General features: G+C 58.0%; 1 protein-coding gene across 4 annotated transcripts; it reads right to left on the bottom strand.

Moving 5' to 3' along the window:
* Positions 1–1,483: 1,483 nt before the first annotated feature.
* Positions 1,484–24,209, bottom strand: Ctbp1 (C-terminal binding protein 1). Of its 4 annotated transcripts, none has more exons than XM_023700350.1 (10): positions 23,952–24,209; positions 18,076–18,266; positions 15,676–15,830; positions 11,342–11,486; positions 9,563–9,769; positions 4,518–4,732; positions 3,795–3,925; positions 3,034–3,161; positions 2,625–2,742; positions 1,484–2,416 (listed from the first exon to the last, which is right to left on the bottom strand). In XM_023700350.1, exons 2-10 carry the CDS (start codon positions 18,080–18,082, stop codon positions 2,230–2,232), a joined length of 1,293 nt encoding a protein of 430 aa, XP_023556118.1. In that variant the 5' UTR covers positions 18,083–18,266; positions 23,952–24,209; the 3' UTR covers positions 1,484–2,229. The 4 variants fall into 4 exon arrangements, with proteins under 4 accessions (XP_023556118.1, XP_004624689.1, XP_023556129.1 ...); XM_004624632.2 differs by lacking the exon at positions 23,952–24,209 and adding an exon at positions 22,213–22,302; XM_004624633.2 differs by lacking the exon at positions 23,952–24,209 and adding an exon at positions 22,213–22,302 and having other exon boundaries at positions 1,491–2,413.
* Between the last annotated feature and the right edge of the window lie 440 nt (positions 24,210–24,649).

Raw genomic sequence — 24,649 nt, 5'->3', positions numbered from 1 at the left:
TGACATCTGCACTTCAGTATGTGGACTGGCCCAGGGCAGCCCTGCTCACAGAGGAAGCGACTGGCCGGGGGCCTGGGGGCCTGGGCCACGTCGGTGCCGTCGGGCTCACTCACCTTGCCCGAGTCACCTTCACAGCCCCATTCCCAGCCTTGCTGAACCACACCGAGGCCATGTGCTGCTGAGAGCTCCATGGCCTGGCCCTGCCCCCGACATGGCATGACACACGTCAGGCCGAGTTCAGCCTGCAACTGGCAAGGCACAGCTGCCACTCCAGAAGCAGAATAAGCCCTGAGGAGGACAAACAGCATTGGCTCCAGGTGCAGGCACAAGAGAAGCTGTTGGCTCAGGGGCAGGAACGGTGAGCAGTGGGCACAGAGCATGTCCTGCCCCACAGGTGTGGGGCCTCGCCACATGCGGGCGGGCGGGCTGGAAGCAGGCACAGAGGTGCTGACTGCCACGTTCACCACAGCCAAACTATACAGGGACCAAAAGAGGGATGCAGTGCACAGAGTACAGGAAACTACCGGGAGCCTGACAGTGCCTGGCAGGACTGGCAGAGGCCTCGGCCACTGCCCATGGAGAGACGTGTTGGCCAGAGGCGCAGGAGCTCAGAAAGCCAGCCTGGCACAGCCAGAGAACAGTGCAGCCCTGGGACAGTGCAGGCCTCGCGTGCATGGAGAGTTTCTGAGGAAGCCCAGAGCTGGGATGTCCCCGAGGACACTGGGAACCAAGAGGCCTCTGCAGGCTGTAACAGCGTGTTATGGTCTGTCTGGATTTCCCCCCAAAGCCTCATGCACTCACAGGGCGTTTTCAGAGGTGGATGAATATAGTGTGTGTGATGAGTAACTCAGCTCCCTGACAGGCTTGGCACGGTTCTGGCTAGGATCAAGGGTGTAGATGCCACACTCCCCCTGGGGCAGGTAGCCTGCATACAACAGAAGGGGCAGCAAGAGGCTTGGCCCTTCTCTCTTGGCTCTTGCTATCTTCTGTGTCCCTCTGCCATGTGCCACCCTACCTTGGAGCCAGCAATTTTGGACTGAAGCTGTATAAACCATGAGCTAAATCAGCTTTTCCTCCCTTAACTTTGGATGTCAGGTATTCTGTCTTAGTGATGCGAAAAGGAACTAAGGCAGAAAGCCATGGCAGCTTCCTCCTGCCTCTGCTGGCAGGGCCCGGACGTGTGATTCCCTGCTCCGGCAGCCCTGCTTTTCTCTGCCTCAGGCATGCTGGAGGGAACTATGCTGGGGATGTGGGTGGGCATGAGCTGGCCAGTCCTACCTCCGTGGGGCCACTGGCCAGGTGAAGAGGCCCACAGCATGGATGAGTCACCATGGCCAGTGGCCCTGTGTGTGTAGCTCAGCACCCAAGGACTGTGGCCTGCTCCTGAGAGGCCAAGTCAGGCCCTGGTGGCCAAGATGGCCAGACAGGACAGGGATCCACCAGGGGCCCTAAGAGACGAAGGCACTAAAGCAGATGCTAGGCATGCTGGCTCTTTCTGGGATTTTTATTTCTTTAAAATAATTCATACAAATGGTTACAGTCACAAACATGATTTTAACCAAAAATATTGCTAGCCTACCACATCAGCAGGACGGCACCACTGCAGGCAGGGGCGCTGCAGCCCTCCGCCTCCCCAGCACACCGGCGCTGCAGCCCTCCTCTGAGCTGCTCTGAGATGCCGCCGTCATTTGGAACAGGGGGTTCATGCCAAAATTAGGAAAAACAGCATTTGTTTTGTTTTTCTAAATTATTCTAAAAATAAGACAAGCAGGTAGAAAAAACAATGCACTGTGTGGCATAAAAAGAAATGCGGGAAGGATTCATTGTCCTGAGAAGTGGGCTGACTGCCTCGCTGGGCACGTTCCACACAGAGGGAAGAGGAGCCCAAGCTGACTTGCTGAACGCTCCCTCGGGTTTTCTTTTTGTTGACAGCTAAGCAAACAAATCCTCTGCAATGTTCTAAGAACTGGACACAGACAAGAACACCCATGATAGAATTAACTGCTAACTTCTTTTGCTTAACGAGGAACGCAAAGGACACAGGACAGTGAGCCAGCCACGGGACGGGACAACTACAGTCGACACGGGGAGCTGTGTGGCCTCATGCCGCCTTGCGCCCCTGCCAGTCTCTGGGCACTGGGGCCGCCACTGGGCGCCACCTCTGCGCGCCCCGGCCTGAGGTGCGCGGCGTCCTCCGCTGGGCGCTGAGGCTGGAGGGCTCCTCCCGGGCTACAACTGGTCACTCGGGTGGTCTCTGTCTGCCTCGGGCTTGACAGTTTGGCCAGGAGAAGGGGCGTGGGGTGGGTGGGCTACGGGGGGCAGGCCGTGGGACAGGGACATGGCGCTGGGGACGATGCCTTCGACAGCAGCTGGGATGCCAGTGGGGGCCACGCCCACAACACCTGGGGGGTACCTGCTGGAAGGAGCACCAGGTGTGAGGTCCCTGCAGGGAGGGCTGAGCATGTCACCCAAGCACTGCCTCTTAGGGAAAGGGTGTCCCTGCCGGCTCCCCAGGGACCCCTCACGAGGTCCCCATCCCACCATGGGCCTCACCCACAGCCCTGGCCGCCCCAAGGCCAGTGACCGCGCCATCACCTGGGCCTCCTCGTCCACGGGACGCTCACCTGTAGGCAGCCCCATTGAGCTCAGGGTGCACAGCAGCGGGGTCCATGCTGGCCCAATGGGTGGCCGCCGTTAGGTGGTCCTTGTTCACACAATTTCTCAAGCTGTCTGGGATGCGGCCTGGGTGTGAGAAGGTCAGGACACCAGGTCAGGCCTGGAGCGCCAAGCTGAGGGCCTGGACTATGGCCTCAGTGGCTCCCTGCCCAGCATGGGCTTACGCCCCACAAGTGCTAGGGTCCCGTCAGCCACGGACCCAGCCTCCCCTGCAGCTGAGGGTGCAGCTTGCCAGAGCTTGGGTGAGTCCTGCCACGCACACACACCTGGCACACCCGCCAGGCTCCCAGCGGTGCGAGAGCCCGCACTGCAGTCCTGAGCTGGCAGGGGGGATGGGCCGGCGCAGTGGGTGCCCACCTGTGATGGCTCGCCGGATTTCACGAGCGGCCTCCTCACGCATCTCAATGGACGCCTGCTCGCTGTACCATGCAGCATGTGGGGTGCAGATGAGGTTGGGTGCATCCTTTAGAGGGCCCTGGCTGAAACTGAGGACACACAGGCCAGTTGGGGTAGAGCAGTCAGGGCCTGCCCTGTCCCCCAGGCACCTGAGGGCAGGGTGTGAGCTTCCGACGGGATGGGGCCTACACAGCCTGCAGAGCACTGCCATCTCCTCTGGAGGCTGAGCCTCCAGCCCAAGACTTCTCACTGCTGTGCTACAGGACGTGGGGTAGGGGCCCAGCCACCTTGGATACGGGACACACTGCCAAGGTACAGGACAGCCTCCTCAGCTCGCAGAACTGGCTATAAGCTGAGACACACTGCAGGTTGTGAGGAAGACTGACCCAAGCAGGACCAGAGGCTGGTGCAGTGCCCCAGCCCCCGTAGACAATGGGTCCCAGCCCTCACCCCGTGCTGCCACACACACAGGCTGTGGACAGTCACTCTACTCCAGGACTGCTACTTCCCCTGCCCCAAAGGCCCTGGGGCTGGCTCCCAGATGCTTCATGGTGACCCCAGTCCACCCAAGCACACCCTCCTGTCATAGTGGCCCTCGGCTATCTGGGTCAAGATGGCATTTCTATGGGCAGCTCCTGACCAGGGTGCCAGCCTCTCCCCAACACCAGCCACAAGAGTTTGAGGCTGGAGGGCACTACTGCCAGGTCATACGCAGCTGGCACCTGAAGGGCTCAGACTCGTGCACATCCAGCGCTGCGCCGCGGATCCGCCCTTCCTTCAGGGCCTGGGCCAGTGCCTTCTCGTCCACCAGCCCACCACGGGCTGTGTTCACCAGGAAGGCCCCCTGTCTCATCTGTAAGGACACCACAGCAAGGTCAAGAGGTGTCCCCCACTCTGCACCACCCCGCCTCTAGCTCCAAGGAGGGGTCCCAGCACCAGCCCTGCCAGGACTACCTGCTGCACACCCACTCTCCTCAGGCGCCTGGCCCTTGTTCCCTGCTCCCCATACCCAGGGGCACAGCGGGGTGCCCAACATCTCCCAGTGCATGGCTCTGCTTGGCTCGAAGTCCAAACAGGTTTCTTAGTACATCCCAAGGCCCACGGAGCCATTTCACTTTGTCTCTGAGCCCCACCTCACACTGAGTATGCCCACCTACCACAGAGGCCCAGACCACCGTGGCTTCACATGGCCAGCTGCTGTCCACTGCAGCCTTGTGCCCAGGGCTTCCCATGTACTTTAGTGCCATGCCAGTTTGAGCTCTCATGGACAGCCAGTGGTCTCCAGGTGGCTTTAGGGTGTGGGGCAGACAGAAGGGGTGAGCAGCCCCTACCAAGCACACAGACATGCACCGGGACACGTACACATGCGCATACGTGTACGTACACACACACACACACACACACACACACGGCAGGCCTGATGGTGTGAGGGGCCACCCACATACCTGCTTGACGGTGAAATCATTAATGAGGTGGTGGTTGTGCTCATTGAGGCCGCAGTGCAGTGTGACACAGTCACTGTGGAACAACAGGTCCTGCAGGGTGCTCACGCGCTGCAGCCCCAGGGCCCGCTCCACACCGTCTGGCAGGTACGGGTCGTAGAAGAGCACGTTGAAGCCAAAGGCCTTCGCCCGCAGCGCTACTGCCTGCCCTACGCGACCTGTAAGTAGGATGAAGTGTTAAATGGCACCCCCAGGCTGGGCCACCAAGGACTGGGTGTGGCAGGGCCCCTGCATTCTGCACAATCCATCCAGTCTCAAGGGCAAAGGACAAGGGTGGGGTAGGGAACACCTGTTACAGGGCATGGGGTTTGCTAGGTCCCCAAGTTTGTAGGGCTTCACACTCTCTCCTAATCCCCACTCCTCACACCCTGCCCCTAGGGCCACTCCTCAGGGTCACGGAGACCTCAGGTCAGGCATCCCTACTTGGCATGCACAGGGGCCTCCACAGGACACAGGGAGAGGATACTCTATTGGTAGACACCGTGCCCACCCTCCTACCACACAAGGACAGCAAAGGATGGATATCACAGGCCAAAGACAGAAGGAGACCCCTTGGGTCTGTTAGAGACTCCAAAGAGACAGGAAGGACCAAGGACTCAGAATGGCAAGACTCAGAAGCCAAAGGGCCTTGAGCCACTGAACTGGTCAGAGGAGCAGATGGAATAACCCAGGTCTAGAGAAGACAGGAGCACAGCTCAGGGTGCTGAGAGGCATACGGTGCAGGCAGAGAAGATGCCAGCTACACAGCAGCCAGTACTGTCACCGAAGCAGACCCTTCTGCCATAGGGGCTCCTGTGGGCATCTGGCACTTTCTAAAATCCAGGCAAGTGGGCAGTACCAGGAGTTCCCCAGTCGTCCGAGCTGCTTCACTGAGCAAAGTCCTTGGCGACACAAGGCCCACAGAGCACAAGAAATCATGACATTCAAGGAGACAGAAGACACAGCTTCTAATGAAAGGAAAACCCATACACAATGCAGCAGACTGCTGATGTCAGATGGCGGATTTGATAAAGGAGCGTAGTACATTAGCTGTGATTAGAACCAAAGGAAAATGTGAGAAAATGGCTTAGAAGTGAATTTTAGCCCAAAAGCAGCCACTCCACCAGGAACCAAGCAGAAAGTTCCAGAAGTAAAAAACCACATCTAGGATAAACTGCTGGGAAGGCCCCACTACAAGATAAAACTCAGCAAACTCCAAGACAGGCCCCTGTGGCTGGGGAAGATAGCTCAATGGTCTAAGCACCGGCATGGCAAGCACAAGCACCTGGGTTTGATCACCACTACCACATGCTGTGCCGGAACCGTGTGTGCCATGCTGGCCACCGAAACTGGGGGTGGTGGCACAAACTGCAATCCCACGGTGTGAGGCTGAGATAAGAGGATCACTTTGAGTCTGAACTGCGTAGCCAGACTCTGTATCAAATAAAAGAATGAATGAATGATTTTTAAAAAAAGACAGGCCCCTAAAGTCAGTAGGAACCACATAGGCCAAGGCCAAGAGGGCAAGAAGCTTTTTAAAAATCACACACAGTAAACACAGAAAGCAAGACGTTCAAATATGCAGGCCGCACACTAACCCTCAGGGTGCGCAGGCAGTGCAAGCGCCCGACTTGGGAGTCCACAGAAGCCCCTGCAAGCCCCCACTACCCCACAATGAGACCCTGACCCTCTCTGGGTCAGCACCAGGACCCAAGGCCACGAGCACTACAGGCCACACAAAATGAACAAACAATGGGATGAGGCAGTCAGGAAAGAGAATCTTTATCTGCAAACAGCCCAGCGACACATGCAGAGATCCAAAGAACTGACAGACTAGCATTCAGAGAGGATGTGGGTCAGAGATTAGCGCAGAAAGACCAAGTCTATCTCCAAATACAGAGAACTGAGCACTGGAATGAGCCAGGACAGCGCATGCCTGGAATCCCAGTATGGCGCGCTGGGAGGCTGAGGCAGAAAAGTCTACACCCAGCCTGGGCCACGTATGAAGACCCTATTCCAAAATAAAGAGGAATAGTGCTAGAGGTTTTTATTTTATTCCAGAATAATGGTATTCAGTGCAAAGGATCTGGGTAATCCTCAATGTAACACACAACACACACACACACACACACACACCCAGACAGAACACTAAACACTAAAAACCAAAGAAAGTATTTAACTGCATTAAAATACTCCACGCCCGTCTGATACTGCGGCTTGATGACAGTGCAAACCCTCAGCAAGCACGAGGCCCAGGCTTAGATACCAGCATGAAAAGAAAGCAAACAGCAAGTTCACCAAGCTGTGCAGGAACCTCCTCAACTGAGAACTACAATCAGTACAAAGAAAATGACACACACAGAGGCATGCCATCTGTACAGAGCGCCTGGACACTAGTCAGGCAGCATGCAGGGCAGCCCAAGGCCCTCCTGCACGGCAGGTGGCTTTCGGCAGAGCTGCAAAGCGCCACAGGACCTGCCAGGCTGTGCCACAGGTCACCATGCCAAGCACAACCATGATCCTAGGTGGCCAGAGACACACAAGGCCAGGCTACAAAGCTTCCAGCAGAAAAGGGCATCTTCATGATGCGGGTTGGCAGATCCCTTGGTGCCCAGGGAGCAAAGCTGCCCTCACTGAAGCAAGAGCAAGAGGGCTGAGTGCACAAGGAAGTGCCCCAGCACCAGCCGTGCAAGGAGCCACGCAGCCCACACCAGGAAGCAGCAGGAAGGCAAGTGAAGGACACCGTGGCAAGGGCTCCCGAGGTCACGGGCAGGTAAGGCCAGGCCTCCTCACTGGCAGAAGCTGCGGGGCTCAGCAGAACCACCTGGTCAGTGTCCCACCGGAAGGGAAGCTGGCGACAGTGAGTGCTGACAAGCATACGGCTGCTGCAAGCCAAGCACATGCCTGCCTGAAGACAGCACAGCAGCCTTCCCTACTCCTGCTGGGAAGGACATGCCACGTGCACACGTAGCCACAGCAGCATCACTCACAGGCAGCTGCACGCAAGGCCGTCATCGAGTCACATGGCAAAGCCCTACCCGTGGCTCAGGCCGTGGACCACACAGAGGTGGGCAAGGCCAGAGCTCCATGCTCTGAGGGAGGACAGGAACAGAGGCTGGATTCATGGCCACACCCTGGCAGCCCTAACAAGTCCAATCCACAGCACAAGGGAGCCAGCATAGCTGCCGCAGGCCAGGGGACCCAGGCAAGAGGGTACAGTGCCCACCAGGGTTACTTGAGTGTGGACACTCAACACTTCCCAGTGTGCATGTGAGACAGTGTGTTTGAAAAAAGGAGCTGGACACAGTGGAGCACACCTGTAATCCCAGCACTTGGGAGGCTGAGGCAGGAGGATCGTTGCGAGTTTGAGACCAGCCTGGGCTACACAGTGAGCTCAAGGCCAACCTGAGCTGCATGGCAAGGCCCTGTCTCAAAAAGACAAAAAAGGGGCCAGCAAGATAGCTCAATGGACTACAGCACCTGCTTAGGCAAGTGCAGAGACCGTGGTTTGATCCCTGGCACTCCATGCTGTGCCAGCCCTGCCCCCAGGGCAGGCTAAGCCACACAATGCGGGCGTGGTGGCGCACGGCTGTAATCCCAGCACTGGGGAGGGGGAAAGCAGGAGGACCACCATGAGTCCAAGCTGCGTAGTAAGACCCTGCAACAACCAAATACATTAAATTAAAAAAAAAAAAAGAAAGAAAGAAAAGGAAGAAAACAGATAGATGAGGATAGAGGATAAAGCACAAGGTGTGGGGGCCAAAGCCAGGGCAGGAGGCAGCAGCTACTGAAGTGCCACAAGGAAGAACGGCACACAGGGGTTACTAGAGCAGCCCCGTGGCACCTGTCCCCACGGCCAATCACAGTGGAATGGACAGGCCCGTGTGGGTGGTGCGTGAGAGGCACAAGGGGAACAGTGGGCACAGCTACAGCTGTCTTCAGAGATTAGGCTGGAGAAGTGGCCAAGAGGGGCTGCTCTGCAGTCAAGAGGCTCATGATCATGGGAGGGGGCTCCAGGCTGGCACCATGGGAGAACCAAATGGCCCTGACGAGCAGAGAGGACCAGACCATGACTGAGAGTTGAGGCGCAGACCTGCAGGAAGCAGGCCTGTGTGCAGTACTGGGCGTCTTGGGGGACAGAGCCATGGGCCTCTCACCTGACCAGATGCTGGTCAGTGCTGCAGGCAGACAGCAGAGAGGCCCATAGACAGCAGATACTCTTGCCCCCAGACCACCCCATGGGCATGCCCTGCAACCTTAGGACAGCCCCATACCTAACCCAACTCTTCCAACACAGCAGAGGCTGAGATGCCCAGATGTGGTAGGGGAGGGGGATGACGAGTGTTTGAATGATATGCGGAGAGGTGGGGTGCTGGGTACTGTCTCCGGCCCGGCCCTGACCTGATATAGGCCCAGGTGGCCTCCCTTTCCTGACTACAGGGGCACCTGAGGTCACAGGGGCAGCAAGGTCGAAGCTGCCTGTGTCAGGGTAGCCACAAGAAAGGAGACATCCAGGGCATGGCTGGGGATGCAGGCTCCTGCTGCGGAGCTGGATGGCAGCAGCACTCTCCAGAAAAGGCAAGTGGGGGTGGCGCCAGGGGTGTTGAGGCTCAGGCTCCAGGCAAGGACCTGGGCAGGGCGAGGAGAGGGCTGGTGGCCAGACTTTCTCATCCTCACCCCAAGTCACAAGCACCTAGCCACACAAGGGGCCGTGCAGATGAGCATGTGTGGGATGCCTGTGCGGTGTCCATGTGTCCCACATAATGTGCATACACCCACACATGCCACCTGGAACATCAACTGTGGTGTATACATGTGCCCACACGTGACGTCTGTTAAGGCACATGCCTGGTGCCTGCCAAGAGCTGTTCCTCTTCCATCCCATCCTGGCCTGAGTCCAACCCTACAGTCCACATAAGCCTGGCTTCGCCAAGCATGGGCTGCAGGGACAGCGGCACCAATGGGCCCAGGCCGCACGTGCAGAGACAAAGGCTGATGCACCAACGCACCTAGTCCAATGATGCCCAAGGTCTCCCCACGGATCCTGGCAGCCCCTGAGGCCACCTCGCGAATCTGTTCAACACTCTGGACACGTGTGCCTTCCCGCAATGCCTGGTGCAGCCAGGTGGTCCTCCGGTACAGGTTCAGGATGTGGCACAGGGTCGAGTCCGCCGTCTCCTCCACAGACGCTGCAGGCACGTTGCACACAGCGATGCCTGAGGGCAGAGATACGGGATGTACCTGTGGTCACCATGTGGGCTAGGACAGACCCCCAGCATTGTAGGTGCTGGGGTACCCACAGTGTTGTTACGTCACTGAGGCCAGCAAGATGCGTGCCTGTCACATGGCCTAAGGGCAGCATAGCGCCAGCAAGCTGCATCTAACCCATCTCCACCCCAAACATTTCAGGCTGCACTCACAGCCTCCATAAGCAGCCAATCAGCGAGCACAGGTCGAAGACAGGCAGAGGGATGCTCTGAGGAAGCTACACCAGGACATGCTTCCTCCCAGAGGAGCCGTGAGCTCACAGGCCTGTGTGCCCATTATGCTGCCTCTCTCAGGCTGTGCCCTCTCTGCTCCACAGGCTTCCTGTACCTCAAGAGGCTGGGCACTAAGTCTGCCTCAGCCCGGCTCCGTCCCTGGAAAGGGTCCCTTTCTCCTTGGCCCCGCCCACCAGCCACGGTCCCAGCTGTCCACAGCCCATCATGTTTCCACCCAGCTAGAGCCTCTGCTGTGCTGCACATCTGTGTCCAAAGCAGAGGTGCTGGACAGGCAGCACCGCTGAGACGTGTCCCAAGTGCTGACGGTGTCTTCCGATCAAGGAGACCCAGGGACAGACCGGCATGCCCCAGAAATAGGTTCTCCATCATAAATTAGGAGCCCACATACAGCCAGCCAATGACAGACTCCACAACTGCCAACAGGTGAAGGGATGGGGACCTGAGGCACCACAGTGGCCTGGCCTGGACAGTCCTGTCTGGTGGGTAGAGCCAGGATGGTGGGATCATGGATCAGGAATGCAGCACAGCTGCAAGGCCTGTTTCTGCTCTCCAACATGCCCTACTCAGGATTCCACCAGTGCCGAGGGAGCCAGCAAACAAAACTGACCTCCCAGCCCGGCCTGCAGCTCCCGCAAGCAGAATCAGTGTGCTCTTGTTCTCACTCAAGTGTCGAGGTGACACGAGCCAATGCAGGCACTGTGGGCATGACCCCCTCTCACCTCGCCACCCACAAGACAGGATGAAAGAGTAGAAAGACATGAAAAGCCTACCAAGCTTCTGGGTGCTGCTGCAGCGCATGTGTGTGCAAGCTCATCTGTGTGCATGTTCCTGTACACACAGAACTCAGGGTACATGTGCAGATGTGTGCACTGTGTGCTATGGGCCCATGAGCCCTCATGTCCATGTGTAGACGGGTGCTGGCACAAGAGCCCTCAAGTGCATGTGCATACTAGGCTACAACATGCTGCCTTTCCTATGCGTCTGGGGCACAGACTGATGACTGCCCTGGCAGGGCCCAGGCAAGGAGAGTGGCTGCAAGATAACACGGAAGGACAGCACAGGTGGGCACAGAGCTCAGCTGGACCTTGTGCTGCTAGTCACAGAAGACTCATGGTCCAAGCCACTGAGCAGCCACTGACACCTGGCAGTGTTCACAGGACATACATCTCCAACCTAACCCTGCAGGCCCAGTGACTCTTGTTCCACGACATGGCAAACCAGAAGGGCGGAGCCAGGTACGGGGAGGGGCTTGCCAATCAAACCCACAGGTGCAACCCAAGTGCCCACCTAAGTCCCCAGCAGACTTGATGTCGATGTTGTCGAACCCACTGCCAATTCGGACAATGATCCGAAGGGCTTTGAATTTCTCCAGGTCCTCTCTGGTCAGTGTGATGGTGTGGTACATCAGGGCACCCACAGCCTCGTTCAGCACCTGAGAGAGAGAAGAGGACGGTACTGAGAGGTGTGGGCCTGCTGAGTGCTGTCCTGGCCCAGGAGTCCAGGCCTTCAAGGGACCCTCAGCCTCCAGCCTGGGTTTGAGTTCCCAGCATCGGGCAGCCAGGCAGGCCCCATGGCAGCCACCATATCCTCATAGGGTACCTAGCCTACAATGCAGGCATCAAGAGGGGCTCTGGCAAAGGCAAGCCAGGAGGATGAGTAGACATGGGCATGGACAACAGCAAGGGCATCAGAAAGGGGACCCTCAAGGACAGGCACGCAGGCCAAAGGGCCATCATACATGTGCAGGGCTTCTCACGGGACACTGCCAGGAGAACCTGGAGATGTAACCCCATGTCCAGCCCTGGTCACAAGAGGGGAGGCAAGGGAGTGACCCCCTCGTGGCAGGCACATCCTACTCCTGTGCAGCTCACGCATGCTCAGCTTCTTCCTGCAGCCACACTTCCCCGATTGTGCCTACAGGCCTTCACACCCCCAATCCTAAGCCTTCAGGCTATGTCCACACAGGCAACCATGGAGACCTTGCACGGTATCCCTCCTCCCAGTCTATAGAGGGCTCTGAGCACCGAGATGCCCCTGGAGCCTGGCCTTCACCTCCCAGGGGCAGCAGACCTGTGCTGCACTGGAGAGGATGACAAGTGCATCACCTCCTCCAGACTCAGTGGGCAGAGCACCCTCTTGGGACTCGCACAGGGAGGGGTCACAGGTAGTCTGGAAGACCCCTCTCAGATGACCAGAACGACACTGATGAGCTAGATACCTGTAGCAGGAAGGGCTGTGCAGAGCAGAAACCTGGGGGACAGGTGCTGGGGAATCAGATGGGGCCCTGCATCTAGGGCCAGACTGGACATCTGGCCCACATGGGGGGCCTGCCCAGTGTGCTGAGGGGCGCTGGGCTGTGGCCCCCGGGGCTGGGCGAGGCAGCCGCTTTTCACCCCAAGTGGTCAGTTCACTGTGGCGCTGGTGCCTTCCGCTGCGCCTCTCTGCGCGTGCGGCTCTTTGGGACCAAGCCAGGTGCTCACTTTCTTGAAGGTCAGCCCCAGGCACCCTCTCAGGCTCGGGCTGCACACAGCTGGGGTCACCAGCAGCCTCGCCCTGCCCTTGGGACGCGGCACTCCAAGAGCTAAGGTGCAAGGCAGCGCTGCTCTGCCTCTTGGACTGCACCTCATTTCGCAGCAGGTAGTTCCACATTGCCCTCTCCCTGCCCTGCAGGTGTCTGGCACTGCGGTAGGATAAAGGCCTGTGAGAGGAGTCCCAAGGCGGCCCAGGGACCTCACTCTAGCCCTATGGCCGGGGTCCCTTGGGAGGCAGAGCCACCCCACAGGAAGCACGCAGGCTGACCTGTGCCTCTCTGTGCGCCCCAGAGCCTCACCATGCTCACCTGCCTGCCCACAGGGCCTCTGCCATCTTACTAGTGTCACAGAAACCCTAGACGGCGGCGCCACACATGCTGTACCCAGGCCTGCAGGCTGACGCAGGCCATGGTGGTGTCCGCAGCAAGCACAGGCTGTTTGCTGCCACCCTTGCAGGTCCTTGGTCCGCGCTTTGCTCCATAAGCTCTGACACCTTGACAGCAAGCTGGCCGGATCCTCCTGGGCCGCATTTTCACACTCTCCTTCCCATTCCTGAAACCAGGGCCGTCTGCACGGCACTCACCTTGCCAGAACACGTGCGACTCCACAGCCCACAGCAAGCTCTCGGTGTAGTCCACACCCAAGGGCCCCATCTTGGGTCCCCAGGTCCACTCACAGTAGCCCCACGGTGGGTCTGAGGGGCTGGGCCTACCCAGGGCAGAAGAGGAGGGCTGTGTGATGAGGACTGCCCACTCGTGCCCTAGGTTACTCCTGGGCACTGCCCACTAGGGCCCTGGTACCTGGCTGGCAGCCTAGCCCTAGGACCCCAGCTTCCAGTTGTGCCACCCTGGGCCAGAGGCTGGGACCCCAGGGCTGTGGACACTAGCTCGGCTGCTGGCTCCTGTGTCCGTGTAGAAACTCCACTTGGCCCACACCCTGGCACCTCCAAATCCAGTGAGATCCTGGATGGAAATGCTCTTCATCCTGTGTTTGTGTGGGTGAGAGGACATAGTGGCTCCTTCTGCAGCACACAGTGACATCAAAGTCACTGAGACCCAAAGCAGGTGTCTTTTCCCTTCCACACAGGCAGTAACAGGCCTGTGGTATCCCTGGCTGGCTGTCCCCAGACTCATGTCCTACTGCTCCCCCACTCCCAGAACACTGCTGCCCGCGTAGGCTACCACAGCTCCAAGGCTCCAGCTGGCATCTGGTTTCCAGTCAGCAGAAAGAGGAGGACCTGCTCAAGCTCCCCTGGCCACTCCCTCATGGAACTTTATAAGCTGGCCACGCCTACCAGCAAGATGTAGGAAGTAAAGCCCTCGCTCAGGGCCACACACCTACGGGAAATAGGGGACTCCGAGACCTGGCAAGGGTTCAGCATAGCATTCTGGGCGGGGAGCCTCTGTGACCCAAGTCTTCCTTGGCCCCATCTCCTGAGATGTCCTTTGTCACTTCAGCCTTCCTGCTATAGTTCTAACTTCATCTGTACCCTCTGTCCCCAGGACCTCCCTAGGACCTCCCCTCCGCTCCTGCACACGCCACGTGTCACTGGCCTGCTGAGGACGCAGTGCCATCAGGCAGGGCAGGCACAGGCTGTGCCCTCTGCTGAGCACCTCCACTTTCCAGTGGGATTTTATTCTCATCTGCCAAGAGAGTGTTGTGTGTTATGATTTCACTTTTCAAATTCATTGGCAAAAATTAAGTGCCGCTTATGAACATGAAGATTTCCTTCTACTCTCGTTCCATGAATTCTTCAGTTAGCTGTCCACTGTCCAGTTCTCCCATGAGACAGGCAACGGCACTTCCTACCCAGTCACATCACTGCCACCACGCACCTACAGCTCTGTCCCCTCCCCCCAGGAAAGGGAGCAGCATGGTGCAGGACCCCAGGAATAAGCCTTTGGTCGGAGGTACGAGGTGGCCGCTCTGCCGGCACTGCCTCGTGGAGCCATGCCCAGGAGGCCCCTGTGCTGAGCGGCTGTCCAGGGTGCAGCATCCGTAAATGCCAACTGTGCCCCTATCAGTGTGCTCTCGGAATGATGGCCTGGGGTCCCCCACAGGCCACCCACCAGTTTCTCTGCTTCTAGCCATTCCCTGTCTCGTGAGACATTCAGCTCCTCGCTTATGCCCTTGCCTCATTCTGCCCGCTGCTTGCAGTTAATGCTCCCAAACGGTCTTTTAGCCACGGGTTTTCCTGCTCTGTAGCTTAGTTTTTCCCTCCAAATCTGCTGCCCCCTCCCTACACTTTCAAGATTGGTTTCGCTCTGCCGTGCTAACAGTGGGTACTCCATAACTGGACAGGTTCCTGGTGGCTGGCACCTCCGATGCCTCAGGGCCCGGCTCACAGGCCTGACCTCCATGACCGTCTGGCATCTGACAGTGTAGCATGGACAACACACCCAGAAATGAGCTGCGGGATGCAGGACACTGAGGCCCTGGGGTGCTGGGCACTGGAAGGCAAGTGGCAAGCTGGGTCACGGTCGCACATCTAGCCACAGCCGGGGCTGACCAGACCAGGTGTGTTCAGGTCTACAGAGCTGGGCTCCATGTCTCTATCTGGGGCACAGATGGCCCTGCAGGCCCTGGTGCCACCAAAAGCAGAGTCTCCCCACGGCCATCCACATGGCAGGTCCTAGGCCCTCCTGGCTTTGGCCAGTAGTGGCCCTGCCCCACTAGTTCTCACAGGTTTCTGAGGCTCATCAGAAAGAACTCTGCCACTCTGTTGCCATCTCAGTGGAAAGACTATTCCGAGTCCCTTAGCTGTGTCGACACCTGGCTGTTAATGTGGCACAGGGCCCCTGTGTCTGAGCAACCATGAGTTGTGACAGCTGCCTGGTGCTGCCCACCACACTGCATCCCGAGGTAGAGACAGGTGACGCAGGGTGCCGGGTGGACTTGGGAGTAGTAAGCCTGCCTCCAGCACACACACAACACCCAATGACAGCTGTCAGCAGCCAGGCTCCACCGTCAGGAGAGACCTGGGAGAGGGGAAGGGTCACCCCTTCTCTGTCTCCACCTCCCAACAGCACCAAGCACAAAGACCGGTGCTCATGCCCAGGAGCAGGCTTCCAGTGCAGTCCCAGACCTTACCTTCTCGTGGATCTCCTGTGTGGACTGAGCATCACAGAAGGCCACCGTGGCCACATCCTTCAAGATAGGCATCTCCACCGTGCAATCCCGACCGTCGAGCAGTGCCACCAGGGGCCGTGGGTGCAGGGGCCCGTTCATGATTGGAGGTCGGACGCCTGCAAGACAGAAGGGGACCCTCAGCTTGAGCTTACTGACAGCAGCCCCACCCACCCAGCACCACCGGGGTCTCTCGTGTTCAGGGTTGTTGTAAGAAAGAATCAGGGAGCAAGACAAGCTGGTGCTTGCCCAACATGCTGCCACCTGAGTGGACCCACACCAGCAGGGCCTCAGAGTTCCCAGATGAGTGGGGACATGAGCACAGGGATGTGTAGACTACTAGACGACTTCAGAAAGTCTCACTACTGCTTCTTGGCCCGAAGCCACTACACAGCTGCCTAAAGCCCTGGAGTTGCAGGGTCAGACGTGTCCTGCCTGAGCTCCCTTCCACACGTAGGTATCGAAGATGAAGATACCGCGTAGATGTAGAAAAGGCCTAAAATATATTCAGGACCCCTGTGTTCCCATCCAACCCACACAAGTGAGAATTTTTAGACCCAGGGAATAGCTCAGCCATAGAACGCTTGCTTAATCTGTTTGTGTAAAATCCTGTTTCTATCTCCAATGCTACATGGGGTGTAGATGCTAACAGTAGGGTAAGGTGGTACACACCTGCGACTCCAGCACTCTAGGAGGCTGAGGGAGGAGGACTGCAAGCCTGAGCCTAGCCTGGGCAACTCTGCAACTCAGCAAGATCCTGTCTTGAGATTGAAACACAGTATGTATATATATATATATACGCACACACATATGTACATATATACATATATACATACATATATATCTTTCTGGGAGTGTAGCTCTGTACAAAAGCCCTTGGTTCAATCCTGAATACTACTAAATGAATAAACACACATAAATAAAGTGCTCAAAAGCCAGTTCCCTCTAGATGTGACTGAGCTGACCATCGCTGGGCCAAGGTGGAGAAAAGGCTTCTGTCCAACACTCACTGCCAGAGCAGAAAGCACCTGACAGGGCAGAGGTGGCCCTTTATCCCACAGACCCTAAGGGCCATGCCTAGGAAAGTGGGGTCTCCAGGGGCATCAGGCCAGCATGAGAAGATGCACAAAGTACAGGGGGACCAGGAGGTGCAGCCACCAAGCAGGCCCTGCCAAGCATGGCCAGAGACTGCAAGGACAGGTGGCCAGTAGCTGGCTCCTGCCTGCAGGGGGCTGACTGCGGTGGGCAGGCAGCAGAGTAAGCGCCCGGCAGGATCACAGCACAGGAGCTCAAGAGGCCTGCAGCCCCTCTGCACACAGCTCCAAGCCTGCACGCACAGCCCGGTCCTGCCCCCTGGGATGCAGTTCCAGGTAGCCCCTCCCCCAAGGGCTCCCAGGCAGGGCACCCCAACACCATGGCTACATAAAACTGGAAGGTGCCACAGTGCCACGCAAGTCTCACTCTGAGCTGCAGGTCTGGCCACGGCTTACTGCCCACTGTTCTCTGCACCAGAGCCCTCCCAAGGTGCTCACACAGTGGCGGCCCTGTTACCCACAGCAGGGACAGGCAAGCAAGCAACAGGCCACCCCTCCCAAGCTAGACTTGGATAAGGCCCCTACTGTAGAAGAGCGTCATGGTAACAGGTGAGTCGGTGAACACTCACTTCAGCAGTCTCAGCTTCAATGAGGCCTGAGGAGAGGGACAGCCCACAGTGCAATGCTCTCTGAGGCCACAAAGCAAGTCTTCAGAGTACAGAGGTGATGCTGCCCAGGATGTGGCAGATGCCTTGAGAGAGACAGGTAGACCCAGCCAGCCTATGAACAGCCTGTCTCAGCAAGGGCTCCTGGCTGGGGGCAGGGACAAGCCAGTGTCCAGTCTACGCAAGGGCAGGGTAGAGGAGAGGCCCAGGCCTCCTCGCAGCTGTGCACCTGAGACACTCCTCTTAAAGTCATGGAGCTGCCTCAGACCCTGGTGTCAGCGCCAAGGTCAACCCAGACACAACTCCCAGAGCCACCGTGCCAGGATGGCTGCAGCATGATCAGGCCGGGGGCTGACATGTCCATCACTCAGCCTGGACGCAAGCCACACACAGCCCTGCTGACCCCTCCAGGCCTCCCTTGGGCTCTACAGTCCCCATGAACACCACTCTATGCAGGTGAATCAGGCCTCAGCACCACCCCTGCCCCTCAGGACACAGGACAGAATTGGTTCCAGCACAGGCTGCCACACGTGGTGGGGCTAAGACATGCACTGGACACAGGGACCCTGGCCACAGCAAGCCCCAGGGGACAGCGCCCTCTGAGATCCCTCTGCAGGTCCCAGAGACAGCCTCACTCCAGCGAAGCTCAGGCAGCCCCTACCAACCTGACATTGCTTAATTGGGGATGAGTTTCCACGACCATGAATTCGACTGTCCAAAGCTTTTTGTCTTCAGAGTCCCCAGGCAGAACTGCGTCCTGTCACGGAGCCTCATCCCACGTCTTATTGTCTCCAGCCACAGCGCGAAGGCTGCTGCTCCACGACAACCATCGGAGCCTGCGCCGCTCAAAGTCTTACTAAAAATCAAACACAAGAGACACATTAACACGTGCCCAGCCAGTGGGCTGCTCAAGCAGATGCTGTTGTACAGACTTGGCTCCAACTTCTGCAGAAGCACAGCACCCACTGAAGACCAGCAAGGGGCTCCCGGGCCATGTCCGGGCGTGAGATCAGCCCCACCCCAGCATCCTTATGTGGACCTGGGAGTAGCTCTAGGGCCATCAGAGCCACTGGCATCCCAGAACCAGCAGTACAGGCACTATGTGAACCAGCAGGGTGTTGGTTCTAGAAACTTGTCTTAGGGCAACTGTCCCTGGCCTCTGTGAGGCTCGGACATCGTTCTTCCAATGAGGCCACCCAGGTGCCAGCTCCTCAGCTACCTGCCTAGCACCCCGACCAACCCCAATGCTCCTGCAGGAGGTGGCCAACCTGAGCCCTACCCACTTGGTCTTTACATGCTGCTCAGTGTGGCAGCCACTGGGGCATGGGTGTGACATCCAACACACTAGCAGGCGGAGGGGCTACTGATGAACACAGGTGGTCCAGGCCTCTGGATGCATCATGGCACTGGGATACCAGGCAGGATCCAACCCTGATGTACAGCCGGGACCCACACTCACTGCCAAGAGTACAGCCTGTAGCAATACAGGTGATGGAGATAAGATAGACTGCCTGCAGCCACACCTCTTGTAGCTCTACAGAAAGTTCCATGCAGCCACAACCAAGCCACCAGCAGGATGTAGAGTGCAGCCTGCTCTGGGGCCACCCCCAGCAAACGTTTTCCCCACTCCCTCTAAATGCACACACTGGTCTGCTGCTGGCTTCCAGAATGTGGCCAGCTTTGGGAAGTGTGTATAGCTCAACACAAACAACACAAGACCTGCCAGTGGCCGGCTGTGCCTCTTGTCCCAAGAGGGTACAGAAGTGGCTACAAGAGGAAAGTCTGGAAGCGAGGCCAGGCCACCCATGGCCAGGATGTGTGGGGACCAGACAGCACCCCAGGCCAGGTCCCAAGGGTGCCCTCCTACACTGCTAAGCACATCCCCCTCATCAGCACTAATCCATATTCTGTAATGAGTGCTAAGTGTACACTCACATGGGTCAACATAGTTGCTCTCAGTGGACAAGACTAGGAATGCCATCTGCTGCGCCCAAGCCATGCACAAAGGTGTGCAAGCACTTACACCTGCATGGCAGGGCTGCGAGACGGCTGCAGCCAGCGCCTGAGCTCCTGATGGGGTGATTTCCAGAACAGCATTGCCAGATGCAGGGAGCCCTGGGGACAGCAGCCTTCACATCAGGATAAAGCATGATACACCCACCCCACACTGGGCCCCATACCCAGCAAGGCGCAAGTCTTGCAGCTCAGTGCAGTGAGAGGTCAGGAGCTGCTTCCACCTGCCTCCAGTGCTGGGGCAGATGTGCAAGGCTCCCATCCAGGAGACAGCCACATCCCCAGAACACATGGTGCTTCTCTACCTCACTGGGTGACTTGGCTGTGAGACCCACAGCCCTAAGCTCAGGTAACTGACCACCTGCAGACACCCTGGACATCTGCAGCTGCGCCTAACTTGTGCCACACAGCAGCCAGGAGCACAGGAAACAGCTCAACAGCACTGCTAGGAGACAAGGTCTAGCGACACACTTGAGGAAGCTGTTGTGAACAGTACGCTTGAGGCTGTAATGGAGAGGGGGTCAGGGGGACCAGGCCTGTGCCCACCTGTGATGACCCTGGAGAAGGCAGTACCCTCCTAAGGTACCAGCACCCCTGCTGAGGAACAACGCTGTACCTTTGCTCGGCTGGGAGGAGGGTGAAAGGCTCACGCCCCATGCACCTTTGCAGCCTATAAGCACCAGGCCTCATGGAGGCCCCACATGGTACCCTGGGCGCTCCCTCTCCACTACTGACCTGCATGGGAGGATTTCTCTGGAGGCTGTGGTGGTGACTGGCGCTGTGTCACAGGGGGCTGTGCAGGAGGGGAAGTGCTGCCCAGGATTCACACAGCAGCCTGGCAGGTGTCACAACCTGACACACTCTATTAGACCCAGGTTCCTGGAAGAGGTGATGCAGGCGTGCTCTGTGGACTCTGGGACTTAGTGCACCCCCCACCAGGCCACCTTTACCATGGGGCACCCACAGGACTGCAGAGCTCAGAGCTGGCACAAAGTTCCGTCCCAGCAGTGGGGGCTGACATGGGTCCTTGATGACCAGGCAGTCTTGGACTGCAACAAGATCCAGAGACCAGAGACCCCCAGAGTGAGTCCTCAAGGGGCAAGGACACCAACTCTGTCTCTAAGGCAAGCCACCCAGAGCCCCCCTCCACCCCCCACCCCCGCAGCAATTTCATGATTGAAACCCAGGCAGGAGCCACATGGACACAGACCAGAGCACCTAGCCACTCACATCCCGACAGCCAGAAGGCCCTCAGCTTGGCCAGTAGAGCACCAGCACCCCACTACAGGGTGAGACTGACCAACCCCTGCCCACACCTTGGACCCGGCTGGTTCACATGGAGGCAGCAAGGGTGTGAAGGTGAGGTGTGAATGACTTCTGTGAAGAAATTTATGGCTAGGACACCATGGGGACAGCCACTCAGACCCAGTGCACGGCAGCTGGTGGCTAAGACAGGGCCAAGTGCACACAAGCGAGGGCTGAGCATGCATGTGGGTGCTGGGTGTAGCCTCTCTGCCCTCAAGGGTGTCCTGCCATGACCTCCCTGCACCAGCCTGAGTTCCAGGGACAGAGCTGGAGAAAGTCCTGTGCCTGCCAGCACTGGACCCTCTCCCTGCAGTCCACATGGCCACTCAGACAGAAGAGGGAAAAGCCTGCCAGGAATAGTGTGCTTGGACTCTCCAAGGCAAGGTGATCAAGATGCCCACACCTCCTGCAAGGCAGCGGGCAGCTGCAGTGTACTATGTCCAGCATAGCAACTGGGCAGAGAAAGGTCACAGAAGACAGCACAACACAGGGTATCAGGGACACTGGGGAGACCAGGACACAGCTCATGGGCCACTGGCTATGACACCCACTCCACATATGTAGGATGACAAGGTAGGAAAACAGGTGCAGGTATAGATACTCTCAAGATTATTTCCATCATTTTTCTGTAAATCCATAACTGTTCCAAAATTAAAGTTTTATTTTAAAGTAAATAGGTTAAGCAAGGAACAGTCTCCAGGATTCTGGAAGCCACAGGTCCAGAGAGCAGTGGGACAACATGGGTTCTGCTAAGGTCCTTAAACTCAAGGAGTCCCAGGTCCAAGGGTCCCATGCTGAGCCATCACCACTGCTAGGCTGCACAGCCATAGGCCGGGGGGTCCCCAGCCAAGCCTCGGGCTCTGGGCTAGCACATGTGCCCTGTGCCCTCATACCCCTCAAGATCGGAAACCCCAAACTCAGCTGCCTAAAACCTGCCCCCAAGGCAGGCCCTGTCCTTGGCCACAGTGCTACCCACCGCACAGCTCAGACCTCCAAGCCCATGTCTACCTCGCAGCATCTCTCCAGTCCAGTCCTGATTACAAGCCCTGTCCTGGGAATGGCTGGTTGACTTGCTACTCAGTGGGAACAAACCTGGACCCAACTCACCCTATGCTGTCTGTTACCCCCTGCCCTGCCAAGAGCTTCCTGGCTCAGTGACCTCTCTCCCCTGGTTGCCAGGGCCAGCACTGTCCCCAGCAACTCCTCAGGTCACTAAGCTGTCCTGCAACAGGGGGCCAGCCACCAGGGTATCAGAGACCAGAGCTTGGTAGTGGCCAGGGTGGAAGCAGATGGGCGCTGGGCATAGGCCAAGATGGAACAACCTGCGGGCAACAGGACAGGGCGTGGCCCAAAGAGGACTCCCAGGTTGGCAGCAATGCAGAGTGGCTGGGTAGAGGCACAAGGCACTGTGAACCTTCCAGGAAAGATGCTTCAAAGACACATGGGTGACATCTGTACAGCCCAGGGGCACTTCTTTCACATACCAACAACAAAGTGGGATACAAGGTGGGCTTACTCCCTCATCCACTTCTGGGGATGCTGTTGGACTTCATTTGCAGCATGTAAACTCTTCAAGAACCCTGGTACTTGGGGCCTGGCCTTAGCTCAATTGTTTAAGTGGCTGCTTCCACAAAGCTGTCAGCCTCAGGTTGCTGTAGTTCGATCCCCACAACTCTCCAGCCAGCCAAACCAGCCAAACCAGCCATGAGGGCATTCGGAGCCAAAAAAAAAAAAAAGAACCCTGGTACCTGAGACGAACTCCTGCCTCCTGCAAAGAGGTAATGCTGCCCTTGCTGGAAAGGCAGTGTCCCTCACAACCAGCAGGTTCCAGGGCTGTCTGATACTTAGTGCTCTCAACACCTCCAGCTGGTCACCACTACACACACTGGCTGACTACATAGAGCTCCCACCCCAGAACCCTAAGGGAGGCAATGGGCCACTCTGAGCCAGGCCCTTCCGCAGAGGCAGTCACCTCTGCTACCATGACTCCTCCAGAAAGATTCACTGACCTCGAGCCAAGTGACAGCTTGTCAGACAACAGAACCTGAAGCTGTCAATGTCCAAAGAATGCTGCTGGCTTTGGCCAGAGACAGGCCAGGCTGAACCTACAGGCTATGCCTACTTGGACATGGACCAGGCCCAGTATCTCAGGCCCAGCCACACCTCCCTTCCCTATTACAGTGCCCTCAAGACAATGAAAGGGATCAGAAAGGACAAACCCCACTCCAGAGGGAGATATGAACAGACTAACTGGGCACCTCCCTCAAGGGTAGAAAGGGACCACAGCCACCCTGGTCACAGCTCAACAGGAGACACTGGGTCGGGACCAGACTCCATTGGAAACTGGGCTAGCAGGGTAAGCGGTCCAGGTGTGTGTCCTTCCCCACACCTAGTAGATGTCAGGGTCACAGCACACGCACCAAGATGTGTTACCAACCCACAGAAAGCCAGGCATGATGCTGCATGCCTGTGAGCTCAGTACTCAGGAGGCCAAGGCAGGAGGCTTGTTTCAAGATTGCAGGTAACAGCCAATGCAGGTAACGTGACAATGACAGAACATTTGCAGGTCCCAGCAAAAATGCACAGGCCCTTAAAATGGGCAGTGGTGCATGCTTGTAATCCCTAGAACTCAGAAGGCTGAGGCAGGAGTATTCAAAGTTTGAGGTCAGCCTAAACTACAAAAGAACAAAAGTAATCCACACACCCTGGCCCACACTGTATGACAGCACCTGGCACTGTGCCAAGGGTACCCTCAGACATGCAGGCAGTGCCTGACAAAGTTCCAGAACCCCAGGCTGCAGCTGTCATCCTAAATGACTAAAATAAATATATACACCTACTGCCTGTCGCCCTGCCCACAATACTACTGCTGGGCTTGTCTCACCCCATCGTGACCCTACGATGCAGACGAGGCCGACGAGGCCACAGACACGGAGAGGCCACACTGGTCAGGGTGCTCCTGGCCCACAGATGTCATCCCTCCACAAGCACCTCCAAGGTTCAGGATGACTCGGGCAGACACCCAAGGCCCTGAATACCACCCCTACGGTGGCTGGGTGTCCTTTACTGTCATTTAGAGCGAACAGCTGCTCTGAGCCCCAGTGATGAGGGGGACGCGGGTGTCTGGCCCCTGAACATGTTCAGCCCCCAAGACACAAATGCAATCGCACCCCCTTGCCACCCCTGCCCGGGCCCCACTCACAACCTGACTCCGTGGGCTCACCTTCCTGACTACTCAGGGGACCCGGAAGAAAATCAATCTCCTCTGGTTCCCCTTCCTAGAATCACTTCCGTCCTAACCAATCGCAAAGGCACTCATCAGAACAAGGGACTGGCCGAGGGCCAGGGAGCTTCCCGCGGCGCCGTGCCCCGTCCCTGCAGGGCCTGGCCGCAGCCTGGGGGCCACGCCCGGAAGCGCCCCTCCCCGAGGATGGCGCGGGCTGCAGGGCACAAAATGACCGCGCCTGACGAGGAGCTCAGGCCTGGCGGGTCCCTGCACTGCCTGCACGTCCTGCCTCGGCCGCCTACCGGCGGGAGGGGAAAGTGCCCTTGGGGTGTGGGGCCCTGCGGGTAAAGGGCGCGGCCGAGGGGAGAAGGCTGGGCCCCGCGATCGCACGCTCTGCATCCGCGGGCGACGACTCGGAGCGCAAGGCTTGCGCCCAAAGCGAGTCCCCGCTGTCCCCAGCACAGAGTGGGCCCGAGTCGGCGCCTTCGCCTTCGCGGGAGCCAGCCCTACACCGAGATGGCTACCGCCTCGGGAGTGCGGCAAGAAAGGGGCGCACTGGGGCCGGCCGCCCGCGGTCCGGCGGGGCCACTGCCGGGCTAGAGGGTCCGACCCGCAGCCCCTTTGTCACCTGCGCGGACCGCGGGAGGGCGAGGATGCGCACGCGCCCCGTCGCGCAGCGGCTCGCGCAGGCGCAC

This window comes from Octodon degus, unplaced genomic scaffold (assembly GCF_000260255.1).
Source record: "Octodon degus isolate 3935 unplaced genomic scaffold, OctDeg1.0 scaffold00006, whole genome shotgun sequence".
Lineage (NCBI taxonomy): Eukaryota > Metazoa > Chordata > Mammalia > Rodentia > Octodontidae > Octodon > Octodon degus.
Note: the sequence above shows the minus strand (reverse complement) of the source record. Positions and strands in the feature narration are given on the sequence as shown.